Below are 21,819 nucleotides of genomic sequence, written 5' to 3'. Positions count from 1 at the left end.
TTTGGAAGTGGGTGCTACAGTGGAATCTTCCTTGTCTGAATCCTCAAGTCCTTACCATCGGAGCCCCAGTTCAATTTCATCCTCTGACAATGAGTGCACTTCACCAAAGCACATGAGAACGAGGGGGACCAAGAAGGCCTTATCCTCTGACCTGGATTGTATGGGTGTGAGCAGCTAACAGGCCTTCTGGATTGTGGCTGCAACTGCCAGTAGCTTGGGTCACCACCCCAAGGAGCTCATCCTCAATCCAGAGTCCATCCATCAGTCAAGAAGAAATTAAGCAGTCCTTCAGACCTCAGACTCCCCTCACAGTGCATTAGGATGGGAAGATCCTCCCACAAGACGATGCAAGTCGAGGAGACAGGCTTGCCATCCTCGTCACTGGACAAGGAGTGGAGAAGCTCCTGGGAGTGCCCAGACTGCCAGTCGGAACAGGTGAAACAGCCACCATCACTGTTTATGAGGCATTGGAAGACTGGGGCATGCGTGATCAAGTCATGGTGATGCACTTTGATACAACCCTAATCAACACCAGTATCCGCAAAGAAGCCTGCATGCTGTTGGAACAGAAGATTGGCTGATGTCTGTTGTCTGTCACATGATGTTACCATGTGCACAAACTCATCATCAAGAAGGCCTTCTCTGTGCGCATGGGGCCATCTTCAGGGCCTGATATCACCATCTTTGGCCAGTTCAAGGAACACTGGCCAATCATTAACCAGATGGCAAGCCAACCCCTCACAGATGAAGACCTTCCAGCAACCCTCAACACCAAGCATGAGATTCATTAAAGCTCTCATGCGGATCCTTGAAAGGAAACATCCACGTGATGACTACAAGGAACTTGCTCAGTTAAGCATCACCTGCTTGGGGGGAGCTGTTGAAAAGATCTCATTCTGCCGCCCTGGTGCCCTCCACTGAGCGAGATGGATGGCTTATATCATCTATGCCCTGAAGATGGTGTTGTTTCGTGATCAGCTGGGGAGGCTCATTACCTCTTGTGAGATGGCAGGCCTTCAGCAATTCTCCTCCTTTGCCCTCAAGGTGTACATTGTGTGGTGGTTTGAGGCGAGAATTCTAACCTATGCTCCCGCCAATGACCTCATTCTTGCCAAGGACATCGTCAGATACCACCAAAAGGTGTGCTTCGTGGTGGTGGGGCACCACTTCTGGTACCTGAATGAACACCTAATTGGCATGTTCCTCTTCGACTCCCGACTTCTCACCTCCATGAAGCAGGAGGTTGTTGAGGCGATACTCAACAAGCAAAGAGCAGCAGAACCTCACAAGTGGATTACCATTTCCAACACAAGGCTACCAACGGCAACTCTCGCATCCTTTGCAACAATGGCGTCACTCCATCTCCTTGATGCCCAGGGTATTCAGAGAGACTTCCTCTCAACTAATCCATGACGATGGCATGAGGATGAGTCCTATGTGGAACCCTGCTACCACACTGAAGGACTATGGCAACATAGCAACATGGCAGAGAGATGGGTATGGACATTCAACCTCCATCTCATGAAAGACAAGGAGCAGAGGTAATTCCTCCTCCAGCTTGTGGAGCAATACTGTGAGAAGCAGCCAGGGATAGCCAAGTCCAGCCTTCCTGGCTACGCATGAGACCCCCTCCACTGAGGGGTTAATACTCATTTTCAAAAATGAGGGGACCAGCAGCCCTGCCAGTGAACACAATGCATCCAGAAGACCAGCAAGCATTCTTCACGTGATCCACAAGTAGAGGCCTTTTGCTAGTCTTCAGAGCAAATAGACATTCACGATCCGCCACCCCTAAGTATTGACCGACTGGGCTGAAATTTTGCATACGACAGTTTTTTAATATGAGGCAGAATTCCACCAAAGTAGATAGAAAAATTTTAATGTTTGTTTTTACTGACACCCTAATATATATATATATATATATATATATATATATATATATATATATATATATATATATATATATATATATATATATATATATATATATATTCCAAGCCTCCTGTGGCTCTCTCTATGACCCACAATGCCATCACTATGACACAACTGCATTTTTCCAGTAGCTTTTTGTAGCAGCAAGATATCTAAGTGTTATGATCTCCTTAATTTTGGCAGTAAGTGGTTTGCTCCTCTCTGTGTCACTCTGTAAGGCTTCAATCACTAGGTTGATGACAAAGAGAATGCCTACATGATCTAAACACTATCTTTTGATGAGTTCTGTGTCACTAAGTTCATTCAGTACATCCTTTCTGGATAAAAATATATTCAAAGCTGGAGATGTTGTGGAGCAGCCATCTTGGCAGTGGAAGTGTCAGTCATTACCCGCTAAGTCATGGTCAATGGGTGTCTGAGAACGGATTAATCTGATTCCTATGGGGAAAATAGTTTCGGTTTTCGAACATTTTGGATTTCAAATAGCATCCAGGAACGAATTAAGTTTGAAAACCGAGGTTCCACTGTATATATATATATATATATATATATATATATATATATATATATATATATATATATATATATATATATATATATATATATATATATATATATATAGGAGGAGGAAGTAGACACCTGCCGAAACGATAATTACTCCCAGTGAGGTCTAAAGTAATGTTCAGGGGGTGCTGTGAACTTATCATTAAACCACTTTTCCTCCACACAAAACTACAAGCACCTAATAACACATACACTCTCAAAAATTTCAAAATCATCATGGCGACTCCTACACCAGCCTCGGAGTCCCCATCTGGGGAGGGGACCATAAATGTCCCCAGGTCAGACTGCCTTTCTGTCGACGACCCTAAGTGTCTCAACTTTTTCTTCATTAACTTCTGCAACATTTGCTGTCTAAGATCTAATTTTCAGTCTGTAGAACACCACCTCTCCTCTTCTAAACCTCATCTTCTTTTCCTCACTGAAACTCAGGGGTCTGAGGCAACTGACTAGTAGCCCCTTTCCTGTTCCTTCCTACTTTCTCTATCCTCATTTTCGATCCAAAGCTAGATGTTCCGTTTATGTGCGCAAAAACTTAGCCTGCTCTCGTGCCCACACTCTTGAATCTTCCAAGTTTTCCACCATCTGGCTACAACTACAGAGTCACTCTCAAACTAAATTTATCTGTGCAGTATACCTCTCACCTAACTCCTCTGACTATAAGAAATTCTTTGACTACTTAACTTCCAAAGTGGAGCACATTCTGGCCCTCTTCCCTTTTGCAGAGATCTCCATTCTTGGAGACTTCAATGTTCACCACCAGCTTTGGCTTTCCTCTCCCTTCACTGACCATCCTGGTGAACTAGCCTTCAACTTTGCTATCCTCCATGACCTAGAGCAATTGGTGCAACACCCTACTCGTATTCCTGACCGTCTTGGAGATATGCCCAACATTCTTGACCTTTTTTCTGACCTCTAATGCTTCTGCTTATGCTGTCACCCTTTCTTCTCCATTGGGCTCCTCCAATCATAATCTCATATCTGTATCTTGTCCTATCACTCCAATCCCTCCTCAGGATCCTCCTAAGCGAAGGTGCCTCTGGCGTTTTGCCTCTGCTAGTTGGGGGACCTGAGGAGGTATTTTGTTGATTTTCCTTGGAATGACTACTGCTTCTGTGTCAGAGACCCATCTTTGTGTGCTGAGCACATAACAGAGGTGATAGTGTCTGGCATGGAGGCGTACATTCCTCACTCTTTTTCTCGACCTAAACCTTCCAAACCTTGGTTTAACACAGCTTGTTCTTGTGCTATACATGATAGAGAGGTGGCCCACAAAAGGTACTTCAGCCTTCCATCACCAGAATCTCTTGCACTTTATATTTCTGCCCGGAACCATGCCAAGTCTGTTCTCCAACTAGCCAAAAACTCCTTCATTAACAGAAAGTGTCAAAACCTTTCAACGTCTAACTTGCCTCGTGACTTCTGGCATCTAGCCAAAAATATCTCCAATAACTTTGCTTCTTCTTCTTTCCCTCCTTTATTTCAACCAGATGGCACAACTGCTATCACATCTATTTCTAAAACTGAACTCTTCGCTCAGACCTTTGCTAAAAACTCTACCTTGGACGATTCTGGGCTTGTTCTTCCCTCTCCTCCACCCTCTGACTACTTCATGCTACCTATTAAAATTCTTCACAATGATGTTTTCCGTGCCCTTGCTGGCCTAAACCCTCGGAAGCCACAGAATGCTTGACTTCTGATATTTCTAAAATTTCTGATTGGGGCAGAGCAAACTTGGTATTGTTTAATGCCTCAAAAACTCAATTCCTCCATCTATCAACTTGACACAACCTTCCAGACAACTATCCCCTCTTCTTCAATGATACTCAAGTGCCCCTCTCTACTACACTGAACATCCTCGGTCTGTCCTTTACTTATAATCTGAACTGAAAACTTCACATCTCATCTCTAGCTAAAACAGCTTCTATAAAGTTGGGCGTTCTGAGACGTCTCCGTCAGTTTTTCTCACCCTCCCAGCTGCTAACTCTGTACAAGGGCCTTATCCATCCATGTATGGAGTATGCTTCACATGTCTGGGGGGATTCCACTCATACTGCTCTTCTAGAAAGGGTGGAATCAACAGATTTTCATCTCATCAACCCCTCTCCTCTAACTGACTGTCTTCAGCCTCTCTCTCACTGCCGCAATGTTGCATCTCTAGCTATCTTCTACCACTTCTACCAAAAAAAAAAAAAAAAAAAAAAAAAAAAAAAAAAAAAAAAAAAAAAAAAAAAACTATTTTCATGCTAACTGCTCTTCTGATCTTGCTAACTTCATGCCTCCCCTCCTCCCACAGCCTCACTGCACAAGACTTTCTTCTTTCTCTCACCCCTGTTCTGTCCACCTCTCTAATGCAAGTTAATCAGTACTCTCAATCATTAATTTCTTTCACTTGTAAACTCTGGAACTCCTTGCCTGCTTCTGTATTTTCACCCTCCTATGACTTGTATTTCTTCGAGATGGAGGTTTCAAGACACTTATCCATCAATTTTTGACTACTGCTTTGACCCTTTTATGGGACTGGCATTTTAGTGGGCATTTTTTTTTATTGGATTTTTGTTGCCCTTGGCCAGTGTCCCTCCTACATAAAAAAAAAGATGTGTGTGTGTGTGTGTGTGTGTGTGTGTGTGTGTGTGTGTGTGTGTGTGTGTGTGTGTGTGTGTGTGTGTGTGTGTGTGTGTGTGTGTGTGTGTATATATATATATATATATATATATATATATATATATATATATATATATATATATAAAACAAGAGACTAAATGAGAGAGAGAGAGAGAGAGAGAGAGAGAGAGAGAGAGAGAGAGAGAGAGAGAGAGAGAGAGAGAGAGAGAGAGAGAGAGAGAGAGAGAGAGAGAGAGAGAGAGAGAGAGAGAGAGAGAGAGAGAGAGAGAGAGAGAGAGAGAGAGAGAGAGAGAGAGATGAGATGAGAGCAGGCAAGCAGCAGCCAATCAGGTGTTAGCTGGACATGATGTCACTGCAGAGGTTGTGGCTGGCCTCCACAGGAGAAAAACCTTACCACCATTCAAATATATGCGGTTGATTGCATATCAGTCTATTCTCTCGCACATTAAGAACTAGCATGTTCATAAACTAAAGTAAGCATTCAATAATTTGGAAATATGCCATAATTTGTAAACACTTTGTTCATAAAATAAAATGAGTGTTCCATAGCCTTAAAGGGGTTGTTATACCCAAAGTTCTTTAAACAGAGGTTTACTGTACTTGCATACAGCTTTCCTGCACCACCATCAATACCATCCACACTTTGGCACCAGGCATCAACTGCACAGCCCTGGCAGCTTACCAGCAAAACGATGAAGCAATGCTCACCTATCACACTATCATCTCTTGCCTGGTTTTGGACAATGTGCAATTTATGCCCACAAACACCACACTCCTCTGTGACATGTCTACTGGACACCCACAACCTGTCATCCCCACTGCCTGGCGTTGCTGGGTTTTCGAGACAATGTACAAACTGGCTAACTCTTCAATCCAAGCAGCAAAGGCACTGATAGCAGCCAAGTTCATGTGGCATGGGCTGTACAAGCAAGTCAAGAAGTTGGCATGGGCATGCATTCCCAATCAAATACTGCTGCTGCCTTCTCAAAGCTTCTAAACCATTCTGTCACTTTCCTTTCATCAAACTCTAGTATTAACTTCAAACTTCTAACCATCTGGTTCTCCACTGTGTCTTCCCTTGTCACCTCTCCTCTCTTAATACCATGAGCATTAATCTTTAAGTGGGTCTTTTTCATCTCAAATAATCTGTTCTTCTCAGCCTCTTCCCTTTTCACCTCAAACCTTTTCATCTCTCTCTCTCTCTTGGCCTCAAGTAACCTCACCTTCTTCTCAGCCTCATACATCCTTGCTTTCTCTTCCGCTTCAAATCTTCTGGCTTCCCTAGCCTCCTTAGCCTTCAACCTCCTTGCCTCAGTTTCCAGTTCTATTCTCCTCAGCTCTCTCTCTCTTTTGGACTCCAACTCTTTTTTCCTCACTTCCAATTTAAATCTCATCTCCTTAGACATTTTTTCTGTCTCAGAGACTCCTATACTATAAGCGGGGCTGATAAGACAACTTTGAACACCATTTTGTGGAGTTGTGTGTCCGAACATCAAACTGAGCCAGATCCACACTCCCACTTCATGCAGACACAAGAGAATCAGGATGTGAGTCACCTCAGCCACCAGTCTTTCTTTCCATGGTCTAGGCTAGATACAGACAAATGCAGAATACAAATAAAACATAACACTAAACCGTTTTTCCCACATGACTGCGAAAACTTCCAGCAATCCTGGCAGAGTTGTCAATTCCAATGTGACTCAAACGCATCCCCTCTCACAGCTGCTACTCAATCATGGATCAGCTTTCCCTATGCTATACCAACAGCAAGGCCATGACAGCACGAGTCCAGGCCACTCGTAAGTCATGCACAACAGATACCTCCAAGATCACCACTCCTGACTCCTACACAGGAGGACAAAACATACAACACACACACACTTATCACAACAGCTGGGAAAGGACTTGGACAGGCATGTCCCAGGGAGACACAGTCACAACAGACACCACAAGGACAAGAATATAAAAAATTCTGGGGCTACTGCCCACAGAAGCAACCACCCACGCTCTCTAATCTCTAAGAAGACAGAATCTATCACCTTGAAACTGATGAGTCTGGAGAGAAAACAGACTGCTGCATGCAAACATAAAAACAAGGAATATCCTCTGGCCACAGAAAGACAGGATTTACATAGTCAACTGCACTTGAGAAAGAATGAGGGCACTAGATTCAAACAAAATGAACAATAACACAACTCAGACACAGAGAGTGGACACAGGCTCGCTTCAAGATGGATGCCAATGCAAATAACACTCCAAGTGGTGCCTCAAGGGTAAAACACATCCTTTCCAGATGATAAGAGCATCCAAGCCAAGTCACACATCTGAGACACTGCAATAATCTGAACTGTGAGGTGTATGGCTAATATCCCCCAAATACTAACTTAATTATCCCCCATATACACCTTCACACAAATATCATGCCACCACTGAGAAATTGGGAGCAGCAACACTCCCACGCTTCAAGGGGAGAGGGAGGGTGGAGAGTGGGAATGGCCAGGCAGATGAAGGGCACAACCAAGCACCCTGCACTATCTCAGTAAGAAACACAATATCTTCAATAAATCACTACACTTTTATTATGGGGCCTGGCTATATTCCGATTCTTTTATAATAATCTATGACTTTTAATTTTTTTTTGGGGGGTATGAGTCGACTGGAAGTAGGGGAAAATAAATCAATGTGACACAAATAGGCTTCACAAAGCTTACTATAAATTTAACTACCACCAAACATGTCATGTCTCAGTCCTCCCTTCCCCTTATCTCTCTCTTCTATAATTCATTTCATATAATCTCTCTCTCTCTCTCTCTCTCTCTCTCTCTCTCTCTCTCTCTCTCTCTCTCTCTCTCTCTTCTTTCCTTCACTCTTCGTTTCTCTTTCTAGAAACTCATTGTACATAACATTGGATATCAAGAAGCCGGAGCTGATGGTGCAACCTCACCATAGAGGACACCCACCATCATGTCTCCTGGTGGGGCATCATGTGGCAGCTCACACCAATGAAGTTTCAGACAATCACTCACCTAGCTCAAGCTCCCTTTCTACCAAGATCAAAGACACCTGTTAGCTTGGCATGACTGGGATGGTCAGTCAACACCATGGAGAGAGGAGACCTGCTGAGGCGCCTGCTGACAAAACCAGTATTCGCTTCACAGCCAACACATCCACACCACCTCATCATACTTACTGATGAGCTGTTACTTGTTCAGTCAATGGCATCGCCTTTGCACATGTTTACATTTGAGCCTCTAAAAGAATCAAATATAACCAGCTGCACAAACAGAAGGTTAAGAGATTAAGGGCAGGTGAAGAAATTTTAAGGCCACAATATAATGAATTAGTTAGAACAGTCAGGAGGTTAACGAGGAAAGCTAAGGGCAATTATGAATTAAAGGTAGCCAGCCAGGTGAAGACGGACCCCAAGGGATTTTATCAGGTATACAGGATGAAGAATAAGGATACTATAGGTCCAGTAAAGGCAGCAGATGGGGAGCTGGTTAGTTCTGGAGAGGAGATCAGTAAAATTCTGAATGAGTATTTTTAACGGTCTTCACCCAGGAAAACATGCAGAATATGCCAAACAGTGAACAGATGTTTAGAGGAGATGAGAATGAGAAGCGGATATATTTCCATACCTAAGGAGATGGTGGAACAGGAGATAGATAGGCTAAAAATTTCACGACACCAGGACCAGATGAAATATATCCCAGAGTACTTAAGGAATGCAAAGAGGTTATTAATGAGCGGTTAGTTTCTATCTTTAGGAAATCACTTGAGTCAGGTGAGGTACCAGTAATGTGGAGGCAGGCTAATGTAGTACCCATCTTTAAGAAAGGATATAAAACTTTAGCATCTAATTATAGACCTGTCAGCTTAACTTCAGTTGTGGGTAAAATATTGGAGTCAATAATAGCGAGGAACATTAGGGAACATTTAGACAAACATAACTTCATAAATTAGTCACAGCATGGGTTCACGAAGGGAAAATCTTGCCTGACAAGTTTGTTAAGTTTTTACAGTAAAGTGTACAAGGCAGTAGATAATGGTGATAGTTATGACATTTTATATCTGGACTTCAGTAAAGCATTTGAGGCAAGATATCCCATCAAAGGCTCCTGACAAGGGTTAGGGCACATGGGATAGATGGGAGGGTGTTAGGCAGGATAAGGTCATGGCTAAGCGACAGGTGACAGAGAGTTATAATATACGGCTCTAAATCCGAGTGGGGTTGTGTAATTAGTGGGGTGCCAAAGGGATCAGTATTAGGGCCATTGTTGTTTTTAATATATCAATGATTTGGATAGTGGAATTAGTAGTGATGCTAGTAAATTTGCAGATGACACAAAGATAGGTAGATTAATTAGATCAGAATCGGATGCCATCGCCTTGCAGGCAGATTTAGATAGGATGAAAGAATGGACGTACAGATGGCAAATGCAATTTAATATCAACAAATGCAAAGTACTTAGCACAGGTAGGGGAAACCCACACAGTAGGTACACATTAAACAACAAAACTCTGGTAGGTACAGGCTATGAGGAAGATTTTAGGAGTTATAGTTAGCTCTGAACTCCATCTAGGAAAACAATGCATACCGGCCAGAAATAGGGCAAATAGGGTATTAGGATTCATTTTTAGGAGTGTTAAAAGTAGAAGGCCCGAAGTAATATCAAAGTTATACTTGGCGTTGGTCAGACCTCATCTAGACTACACTGTGAAGTTCTGGTCCCCACATTACAGGAAAGATATAGGTCTATTAGAATCAGTACAGAGGAGAATGACTAAAAGGATACAGGGGATGAGGAGTATCCCTTATGAGGCAAGATTGAAGCTGTTAAATTTACATTCTTTAGAGAGATGTAAGTTAAGAGGGGACCTGATAGAAGTCTTAAGTGGTATAAGGGGTATAACAAAGGAGATACATGTATAAGCAAATTCTTAGGATCAGCAACCAGGATAGAATAAGAAATAACAGCTTCAAGCTTGAAAAATTTAGGTTTAGGAAAGAGATAGGAAGAAATTGGTTCTCAAATAGAGTGGTAGATGAGTGGAACAGACTCAGTAATCATGTTAGTGCTAGGACATTAGGGAAATTTAAGAGAAGATTAGACGGGTTTATGGATGGGGATAATAGGTAGAAATAGGTAGGTATATTTCATACAGGGACTGCCACGTGTAAGCCTGGTCACTTCTTGCAGCTTCCCTTATGTTCTTATGTTCTTAAGGGAGTGACAAACATCATCAAAGAGCTGGGACAGGTATGCAGAAAATTGATGCCAAAGTTGTTTAATATAATACTATGTGATAAACACTGCAAAATCTTTTAATAAGTTGTGACTTTAAGAGAATATTATTAGGTATCAAAGTACCACTCTGCCATGTTTATTGAATTAAACCATGATAATTAGTGGTAAACCAAGTATTTTGCTAAATTATGAAAGTTCACATGAGCAGATGACAGATCAGTGGATGAAGCAGTCCACAGTGTGCACTTTGCAAAGATCATAGCAGTTTAGTACTAGAAGGGCTTAACACATCTATAGCTAAATGTGATGAATCTAGCCACTGGAGTGTTCAACAAAGAACCTTTGGTCTTGTTTCAATGGCCTCCTGGGGATAAGGATTGATAAATATGTATCATCTTCTTATGCCAGGCAGCCAAATTAAGTGTCATTGCTGCTGCCAGAGAATGGAGATCATCAGCTAGAACCAAATCTGTCTAATAACAGCACATGTCTTGCTACAGAGACATTGTTATGGCCAATTCTGCAGATGAGGAGGCCCTTCTCTGTCAAGTGGCACAGAAAAGTATATCAGTGCTGCTAGTATTTGTCCATTTGTCCTGCTGAATAACAAAAAGCCTAACTCAGTGACTCACCTGAGCACACTTGCAAAGCCAAGAACACCATGGTTATGATGCATAGGGAGGAGGAAGTAAGCACCTGCGAAATGATAATTACTCCCAGTGAGGTCTAAAGCACAGGATCAGGGGGTGCTGTGAACTTAGCATTAAAACCAGCTGTGATCTCACTGAATGTTTCCCTTTATGTCTCACAACACAAGGGGGCAGTCACAGCCTGCCCTCTAAAGACAACTCTCTTCCTCCATACAAAACTATAAGCACCTAATAAGACCACACACCCTTCAATAAAAAATTCAAAATTATCATGGTGACTCCTACACCAGCCTCAGAGTCCCCATCTGGGGAGGAGACCACAAATGTCCCCAGGTCAGACTGCTCTTCTGATAATGACCATAAGTGTCTTTACACCCCCCTCAACTTTTTCTTTATTAACTTATGCAACATTTACAGTCTAAGATATAATTTTCAATCTGTAGAACACCACCTCTCCTCCTCCAAACCTCATCTTCTTTTTACTGAAACTCATGTGTCTGAGGCAACTGACAGTAGCCTTTTCTGTTCCCTCCTACTTTCTCTATCCTCATTTTCAATCCAAAGCTGGATGTTGTGTTTATGTGTGCAACAATTTAACCTGCTCTTGAATCTTCCAAGTTTTCCACCATCTGGCTATGACTACAGAGTCATTCTCAAACTAAATTTATTTGTGCTGTATACCTCTCACCTAACTCCTCTGACTATAAGAAATTCTTTGACTACTTAATTTTCAAAGTGGAGCACATTCTGACTCTTTTCCCTTTTGCAGAGATCTCCATTCTTGGAGACTTCAATGTTCACCACCAGCTTTGGCTTTCCTCTCCCTTCACTGACCATCCTGATGAACTAGCCCTCAACTTTGCTATCCTCCACAACCTAGAGCAATTGGTGCAATACCCTACTCGTGTTCCTGACCATCTTGGAGATACGCCCAACATTCTTGACCTTTTCCTGACCTCTAATCCTTCTGCTTATGCTGTCACCTTCTCTTCTCTGTTGGATTTCTCCAATCACAATCTCATATCTGTATCTTATCCTATCGCTCCAATCCCTTCTCAGGATCCCCCTAAGCGGAGGTGCCTCAGGCGTTTTGCTTCTCTTAGTTGGGGGACCTGAGGAGGTATTTTGCTGATTTTCCTTAGAATGATTACTGCTTCCGTGTCAGAGATCCGTCTTTGTGTGCCGAGCGCATAACAGAGGTGATAGTGTCTGGCATGGAGGCATACATTCTTCACTCTTTTTCTTGACCTAAACCTTCCAAACCTTGGTTTAACACAGCTTGTTCTCGTGCTATAAATGATAGAGAGGTGGCCCACAAAAGGTACTTTAGTCTTCCATCACCAGAATCCCATGCACTTTATATTTCTGCCCAGAACCATGCCAAGTCTGTTCTCCAACTAGCCAAAAACTCCTTCGTTAATAGAAAGAGCAAAAATCTTTCAAGATCTAACTCCCCCAAAATAACTCCAATAACTTTGCTTCTTCTTTTCCTCCTTTATTTCAACCAGATGGCACCACTGCTATCACATCTACCTCTAAAGCTGAACTCTTCGCTCAAATCTTTGTTCCTCCCTCTACTCCACCCTCTGACTACTTCATGCTACCTATTAAAATTCTTCATAATGATGTTTTCCATCCCCTCACTGGCATAAACCCTCAGTAGGCTTATGTCCCCAGGTCAGACTGCTCTTCTGATAATGACCATAAGTGTCTTTACACACCCCTCAACTTTTTCTTTATTAACTTATGCAACATTTACAGTCTAAGATATAATTTTCAATCTGTAGAACACCACCTCTCCTCCTCCAAACCTCATCTTCTTTTCACTGAAACTCAGGTGTCTGAGGCAACTGACAGTAGCCTTTTCTGTTCCCTCCTACTTTCTCTATCCTCATTTTCAATCCAAAGCTGGATGTTGTGTCTATGGGATGGGGTCCCTCTTATTTTTCTCCGAAACTGTGCCTCCGTGCTTGCATCTTGCTTAGTAAAAACTCTTTCAGCTCTGTCTGTCAACATCTACCTTTCCTTCTTAATGGAAGTTTGCCTACATTCAACCTATTCCTGAAAAGAGCAATCGTTCTAATCCTTCAAACTACCATCCTATTGCTTTAATTTCCTGCCTATCTAAAGTTTTTGAATCTATCATCAACAGGAAGATTCTTAAACATTTATCACTTCACAACCTTCTATCTGATCGCCAGTATGGGTTCTGTCAAGGCCGCTCTACTGGTGATCTTCTGGCTTTCCTTACTGAGTCTTGGTCATCCTCTTTTAGAGATTTTCGTGAAACTTTTGCTGTTGCCTTGGATATATCAAAAGCTTTTGATAGAGTTTGGCACAAAGCTTTGATTTCCAAACTACCCTCCTTCAGCTTCTATCCCTCTCTCTGTAACTTCATCTCAAGTTTCCTTTCTGACCGTTCTATTGCTGCTGTGGTAGATGGTCACTGTTCTTCTCCTAAATCTATTAACAGTGGTGTTCCTCAGGGTTCTGTCCTGTCACCCATCCTCTTCTTATTATTCATCAATGACCTTCTAAACCAAACTTCTTGTCCTATCCATTCCTACGCTGATGATACCACCCTGCATTTTTCCACTTCTTTTCACAGACATCCAGCACTTCAGGAAGTAAACAGTTCACGCAGGGAAGCCACACAACGCCTGACTTTTGATCTTTCTAAAATTTCTGATTGGGGCAGAGTAAACTTGGTATTGTTCAATGCCTCAAAATTCAATTCCTCCATCTATCAACTCAACATAGCCTTCCAGACAACTATCCCCTCTTCTTCAATGACACTCAACTGTCTCTCTCTTCTACACTGAACATCCTCAGTCTGTCCTTTACTTATAATCTGAACTGGAACACATCTTATCTCTAGCTAAAACAGCTTTTATGAAGTTAGGCACTCTGAGATATCTCTGCCAGTTTTTCTCACCCCCACAGCTGCTAACTCTTTACAAGGGCCTTATCTGTCCATGTATGGAGTATGCTTCACATGTCTGGCGGGGTTCCACTCATACCGCTCTTCTAGACAGGGTGGAATCAAAAGCTTTTTGTCTCATCAACTTCTCTCCTCTAACTGACTGTCTTCAGCCTCTCTCTCATCGCCGCAATGTTGTATCTCTAACTGTCTTCTATTGCTATTTTCATGTCAACTGCTCTTCTGATCTTGCTAACTACATGCCTCCCCTCCTCCAGCAGCCTCACTGCACAAGACTTTCTTCTTTCTCTCACCTCTATTCTGTCCACCTCTCTAATGCAAGAATTAACCAGTATTCTCAATTATTCATCCCTTTCTCTGTTAAACTCTGGAACTCCCTGCCAGCTTCTGTATTTCCACCTTCCTATAACTTGAATTCCTTCAAGAGGGAGATTTCAAGACACTTACCCTTCAATTTTTGACTACCCCTTTGGACCCTTTTATGGGACTGGCATTTCAGTGGGCTTTTTTTTTATTGGATTTTTGTTGCCTTTGGCCAGTGTCCCTCCTACATAGAAAAAAGACCACAAGAGAATGGAAATATTCTTGGTACCCTGTCATCAGCCTGTGTCCAATCTTACAAGATATAGTGCTAATCCAAATAAATTCTCTACTGTTTCAGTGTTCCTGTCTTGTACCAATTTTAATGACAAACACGGCAACATCAGTGAAAAATTGACAATCATTCTAATTTTCTTTTAATCTGAAAAATAAGAAAGAACTTTATGCTGCTTGCAAGAGGCAAAACCTATAAAAGCAAATATGAAGTAATGTTTCTTGAAAAAAAAAAAAAGTTTAATAACAGTTTAGTCTGTAGATCCATAAAGGATAAGTACCATGTCAGAAACACTGTAATGCAGATGAACTGTCTAATTCTATGCAAACATGGAACACTGATGTAGGCCTATATGGGAGATCTCAACCAAGGAAAAAGGGAGAAAGAAGGAAAGCACTTTCCTTAATATAGTTTGTGCTTTAAATCTGTTTAAGGTCTAAGGGGAAATCATGGTAAGAATGACAATGAAATTACTTCAGCCAGAAGTAGCAAACCTACTTACAGAATGAGAGGGCAGACATCCCTTAACCCACATTCAAATATAAGTTTATAAAAGAATCAAGAAAGGTATGGAAAAAATATCAGACCTATACTCATATGATAGCAAAAGGCAATTTGTCTAAACTGATCATGTATACTTACGTTCACACTGAATGACATCAAGGTTAACTTGTTCTAGAGCTGCAAGAGACATCTGCTTGACATCTTCACTGAGTAACATTGCCATAAGGCATTTGGCAACATATTGGCAGGCAGACATACAGGCAGTCTGGGCCACTCTAACCTGAAATTTATCCAAATATTAATCATAGAATTAACATAAGTAATCCTCAAACTACTCAAGACCCCCTATTCGCTACTTATATGCTGAATCCCAAATATTTACATTCAGTCACAATGTTTCAGTCCAATTTTGATTAGTTTTGTGTAATCTTTACCTCCAAACCACACAGGTCATTAAAAAATTGAATTCATGAACATTAAGTTTTGTTTATAGGAAAACCATGAAGCCCTTTTCCCACTTTTAAGAACAAAGGAAAAAAAGTTATCTTGTTCTCCATATTTGTAAGTGCAATATATGCATTTGCAATATACAGTACTTGAATGTAATATTTAGACAATCAATTTTGATGTAGGAGTTGATCATCTCCAGCATATCTAGCTTTACATATGGACAGCACACACTATGTCTACTTAAAGATTATGTGACATTAGATTTAGATTAGAAATGCCCTTTACCATTAGACATTAGAGAGTTACTAGCTGATCTCCTGTGAGCTGGCAATATTGTTGAAACAGTTGGAATAAAGTGAAAAGATTGAATAAACAAAGGAATATGAGACAACTTTAAAACTGTCACCACCCAAAAACCATAGAAAACCATACAAATGGTACTTTTAAGAAAGTGGAACTTCCTCCAGTACACCTAACCAGACTCTCATCTCTACTTTTTGGTTCTCTCTCTCTCTCTCTCTCTCTCTCTCTCTCTCTCTCTCTCTCTCTCTCTCTCTCTCTCTCTCTCTCTCTCTCTCTCTCTGATGCCTCACTCCTTCTTGGAATGTCCACAAGGGGATGTCTATGGCAGACACTCCATCTCTCCCTTCTTACTACTTCAGGTACTCCACCTCAGTAAGTACCTCTTTCATGTAAGTGCTTCTTTACTTCATGCTTCCACTTCCCATCTCCTCCCTCCCCTTTCCACCTTTTACATTTACAAGAGCAAACATAAAGATCCATGCATTCATGACTATCCCAATCTTACCAAACATCACACTATCTTTATTCCTTTCCAATTATGTTTCTCTATACCTTTCCATAATATCAGAGACAATAAGGGTGCAAATCTTTCTACTTCCATTCCTTTACTTTTCTCATCTATACCACACTACACCATTCCTTCCAATCCCTGCCACATTTTACAATAATTCTCAGTCATTGTCAAATATTCCACAACCAACTACTAAACTGACAAAATTAAGTCACTCAGGAAGTGCAGACCACAAATCTAGAGCAACGACATCAAAATTGCATTCTCACAATGATGCCATAAATGACCAAGAAAGTGAAAGAGATTTAAAACCAAGAGCTACAAAAATGTCAACAAATTTTGATGGTAGTTCAGCCTCCTTCACAGCTACCACTATACTTGCATCAGCCTTCCCTAGACTAGCTCCTTCTAGCCTAGTGTGGGCATAAACATGACAAATCCAGGTATTTACTGGTCACTCACAGCTATCAAACTCTAAGACTGCCAGTCAGTTTAACCCACCAACTGAGACAAACACCAAGCAAATCCCTACTTGCTAAGAAAGAATCACAAACCATGTGCTAGGGAGGCACAGCTAGATAAAAGACACACAAGTATAAGGCTTATAATATTCTGTGAGCTATCTCCCACCAGATATGAACCACCCACACCCACAAAAAAATATATCCTCCCACCTGTGAGTAGTCTATATGCAGTCCCTTAGAAGACTACAGATAGCTACAGCACATGTACAGAATTATGAAGTCCTTTGGCTTCAGAGCTCCCAGCAGTAAGCTCTGAACACCAAGGACATAAGAGCACAACAACCAATAAACACCAAGAGAGGCAGCCACCCACTCCTACAGGGACACCAGGGAGCCCAGCAAAAGCTGAGGACTCAAAGCAAGGAATTATCTCCTATAAACACAGATGAATGGCACTCACAGGTAGGTTCCTGTAGACATCAGTCCTACCTACAGACAGGGGCCTATTGCCTTGCATACTTCAATAATATCTACTAAAAGGCCCCCCTAACATATATCCCCCTGGTTTTCCTTGTCTCTTTCTGCCTACATTTCATACATCTACCTCCTGGCCTGGCTTAGCACCAACTGAGGCAAGAACATATTCCGCATCCAGTCTCAGGCAATGACTCATGTGGGGTGGGGTGACAACAGGGGAGGAATGGAGAAGGAGAGGAGTCGAGCAGCGTGCTTCCCTATCTACGCAACTCACAAACTTACTCGAAGGACACTGTTCTTCAAAAATTATTATGGGTGCATCAAGGGTGTTGGGTGAAAACTGATTAGCACATCAGAGAGGGTAACTCTTTTATTATATTAAATATCAATGACAGCTAATGGGTGACAAAGGGAAGTGGGTAAACTCAAAGGGAATGAAGCGGTGTGGTGAAGAGCAATCTTACAATAAATTAAGGAGCACAGGCCAGAATTATCACATCTCAGGCATCATTACTCTCTCTCTCTCTCTCTCTCTCTCTCTCTCTCTCTCTCTCTCTCTCTCTCTCTCTCTCTCTCTCTCTCTCTCTCTCTCTACTTATTCTTTCTCACTTCATACACGCCCCTCATAACAACATCATGATTCAAATAAATACTGGTTATCTGAGAACTGTTTTGAAAGAGGATCATACTATTCTTTCAGGAAAATTATAAAAAACAGGCATCAGATATAGAGAAAAGCTTTATAAACCCAAACCTTCATGTTACTTCAAATGAATGTCAACAAGACAATAAAAATCTAACTGTTACCTCCAAGCTAGAGCAATCTTAAATTCTGGTGACTAAAGCTTCACTTAGTTATCCATCCAAATTAAAAGTAAGTATACATGCAATGAAATATATGTATCAAGATACCTAGCTGATATCCCCCTAAAAGGAAACATCCAAGACCAGGCTTCATGTTAGGTCTTTTTATATGAATAAGAATACAGCTTTTGCCATCCAGTATTTCAGAAATCCAGATGTTTTGGCACTTTTGCAAAATAGTCCCATTTCAAAAGTTATCTAATCTTTTGCCACTATATTTCCAGAAGCTATTGGCATGTAGTAAGTTTAAAAATGGTGCCAGAGCACAGCAATCATCTGCATTCATGTGTAGGCTACAGCTCCCATGGGTATGATGGTGTGAGTGGGGTATATATTTTTGGTATACACTTGGAATATATGAATAAAGTACTAGACTAAGGAGAAGAGGAAAGGAATATTAGCAATGCAAAGCATAATAGGCACAGAATAGAAAAAAATAAGAATATAAGAGAGAGAGTATTGTGTTTACACCACTATGTTTGTCTTTCCATTCTCTGTCTTTGAGAATGAAAATGCACCAGTGGTTGAGGAGCAGACTGACCAGCTGATCACTTTAAGGGGACCAACCAAGTTGAAAATCCGAAAAAAAAAGTCTCAAGGCATGCGAGTTTTCAGAAAACAATAGATTTCAACAATATCTGCCTGAACATCCCCTTAACCACAATTCTCTCTTTACCAATCTAATTCCTCCTCTCTCTCTCTCTCTCTCTCTCTCTCTCTCTCTCTCTCTCTCTCTCTCTCTCTCTCTCTCTCTCTCTCTCTACCATAGTTAACCACAATTTTCATTAAGTGCCTATTTCACAGTTGCTTTCTTTTGTTGTGATCATTACCAATGGGTGGTGATCTTCATCACCAACAACAAATCCAATCTCATAGTAGTTTTTTGCAGCATTGTTTGTTTTGATCCTTACCAGAAATTGGAACCTTTGGTAACACTAGCTTGGGAGCTGCTGGGCCTACCCAATGGAGCTTACAAATGCATTTATTTCTTGTAAATAGCACAAGTCTTTATCTGCTTATACTTGTATTATTTCCTAAATTATATATTGAAATTATTTAACAATACAACATTTTGTAGGCTATAACAGTAATATGATAGAATTTAAGAAGAATTTGGATGGTGGCATGAACTCACTTCACCAGATGAAAACTTCACTACCTGTCATCCTTATTTCATTTGCTACCCCTCCATGGTTAAACCCATGTAACAATCCTAACATACACATAAGGTATATGGAATTTGTCACCTAAGAGAAATATTGGATAATATTGAAATAACATTACTGGTTTGGTTAGGCTAGGTTTAGATTGATTCAGTTTATAAACTTAATTGTTAATCCTTTCAATGTGTAGATCATGAATGAAAAAATACATCATATTCTTGCCAAGAAATAAAATAATCAGTCTTAAAATTAGTAGGTTATTTCCATAAAAAAAAATGAAATATTTTGATCTAATAAGGTATGTGTACAGCAGTGAGGGAGAGAGAAATAGATGATCTATTATGTGCCTGATTAGCATACACAGAGTTTAGCAAATGTTAGACAGATATTCAAAGGGAAGAATTTAAATCACATAATGTAACTATATTTGCAGTAGATGAATATGGCATGTTGATGGCACCAGTGATGTATTTCCATGCCTTTCTCTCTTTTGTAGTGCTGGCGTGATCAGTTCTTTTGTTATGAATTGACTCATTTTGTCTAACAATGCTGCTCCATACCAACATTACCGAATCAGAGGTATTCGTTTTGTTGTGATCATTACCAGGATGGGGATCAACAAAATCATGAAAATAACTGTGAAATTGGACTGAGGTATTGGTAATGTCTGTTACCAGGCTGGTAAGACTTTTGGTTAAGAACATTATCAAGAGACTGTGAAATCAGTCCCAAGTCTCCAATTTCTTATCTCAGTCTCTCATGCCACCACAATAAACCAAAACTTTATTACCTCTGTCCCTACCATTGTTAACCATAATTTTCCCCACCACAGTTAACAACAATTTTATAACCCCAGCTCTCTCTTTACCACAGTTAATCACAATACTCTCCCTCTCTTCACCACAGTTAACGACAATACTCTCCCTCTCTTCACCCTGTAATAGTAGTACAGGTCACCGATCTCTAATCAAGCAGTACTAGGACCTATTGAGTGCCAGATTAGTGATTTTCCTGGATTATAAAAAATTTACTTAACCAAACAGTTAACCTCCTCATCCTACCTTTAAAATACCCCATGAATAAGTACAAGTTGATTAATAGATGGGGCTGTACCAATATCACTTTTCTGCCAATATTGATACTGATACTTTATTTTTTGCTGATACAAATTGTATCAGTACAGCCATTACTGTTAGCAAAGAAACTGAGCAATTTTTCTTTCTGTTTCTTTATGTCATAAACTGTCAAAGAGCCAATGATGTATAATTCACACAAGCATTGCACAGACACACCACTGTCAAGTTTTTTTTAGTTCAACCTTATCTTCTAAGGTTAATATACAGTGTTTGCACTTTACACAACAGGAAGCATTTCCTTTGTTCACTGGAGCCATGGCTGAAGCTAAAACTGAGCAAGTTTAGTAATAAATGGAGAAAAAGATATTGGAATGGCTTCTCTGTATTTGGAAGTGATACCAGCTGTTTATGCACCAAGTGGCACGAACAAACAGTAGCAACAGCAGGTTGCAGCGACCTGAGATATTTGAAATCATGCTTGCCAAAATTAGTGCTGGATTAGTGATGGTACCAGATTAGTGATTGCTGAATTAGTGATAGTCAACCTGCATATATTGTTACAAACAGATTCCAGACCCTCTCTCAGCTGCTCTGATGCAAGTCAGTTTTTCCTAGGCTACCTCCCTTGCAGACTAGTGCAGATCACATACAACACAAATCCAGGCAATAAACAGCCACAAAGCCTCAAAGGTCACCAGCCTATCTCAGCATACATGGAAAATACAAAATACAACACCAACTTCTCACATAAACTGAGAAAGGACTCACCCAGCCATGTATGAGAGAGACACAGACAATATGGGCCAATTTCCCACAGGCAGACCACCCACTGCCTGACAGGATATTATAGCATTCTGGCCCAAGCTCAACTTGTCTGCAATCTCTCGGAAGACAGGCTCATCACTCTTAAAATTGGTGAGCTTGGAGAGAATGCAGACAGCTGACCACAGACAGCAACACAAATTAGTCCTCTGCCTAAAGACAGACAATAATACACAACACAGCCAGTAGCATTTAACAAAAAGATACAGCAATCAGACACAGGGACTTCAATAAAGTCACCACAAAATGGATGGCGACAAAACAAGATCATGCACACTGATGAGTGGGACCCCCAAAGGCCAATTCACTTGTCTTAAACACAAAGATAACAGTACAGATAATGCCACCCATAGGAACTAAAGCAATAGTCAATATGTGAGGTGTATAACTAGTATCCCCTTCCCCTAATACTACCTTATTTATGCACCCAAATACAACCTTACACTACCAGCCCTCAGGCATGTCCTTCTCTCTCTCTTAGATTGGTCCACCACTGAGCTCCTCATAGCACAGAGACAAAGTCTAGGAGAGAGAGGGGATGGAGAGCAGGGGGTTGAGAGACCCAGCCTACTTTGCCCACCACACTCACTATTTAACTCTAAAAGAAGATCAAGTTTATAAAATTGTTGCAC

General features: G+C 41.0%; 1 protein-coding gene across 7 annotated transcripts in view; it reads right to left on the bottom strand.

Annotated features, from left to right (window-relative positions):
* The window catches only part of LOC135099746 (exocyst complex component 6B-like), a 155,482-nt gene that overhangs the window by 30,522 nt on the left and 103,141 nt on the right, over positions 1-21,819 (bottom strand). For all 7 annotated transcript variants that reach the window (XM_064002245.1, XM_064002250.1, XM_064002248.1 and 4 more), the window contains one exon: positions 15,196-15,337. In XM_064002245.1, the coding sequence (XP_063858315.1) occupies positions 15,196-15,337 (142 nt within the window). The remainder of the gene's footprint in view (positions 1-15,195; positions 15,338-21,819) is intronic.

Source organism: Scylla paramamosain, chromosome 4, assembly GCF_035594125.1.
Source record: "Scylla paramamosain isolate STU-SP2022 chromosome 4, ASM3559412v1, whole genome shotgun sequence".
In the NCBI taxonomy this organism is placed as follows: domain Eukaryota; kingdom Metazoa; phylum Arthropoda; class Malacostraca; order Decapoda; family Portunidae; genus Scylla; species Scylla paramamosain.
The sequence above is the reverse complement of the archived record's forward strand: the minus strand, read 5'-3'. Positions and strand labels throughout refer to the sequence as shown.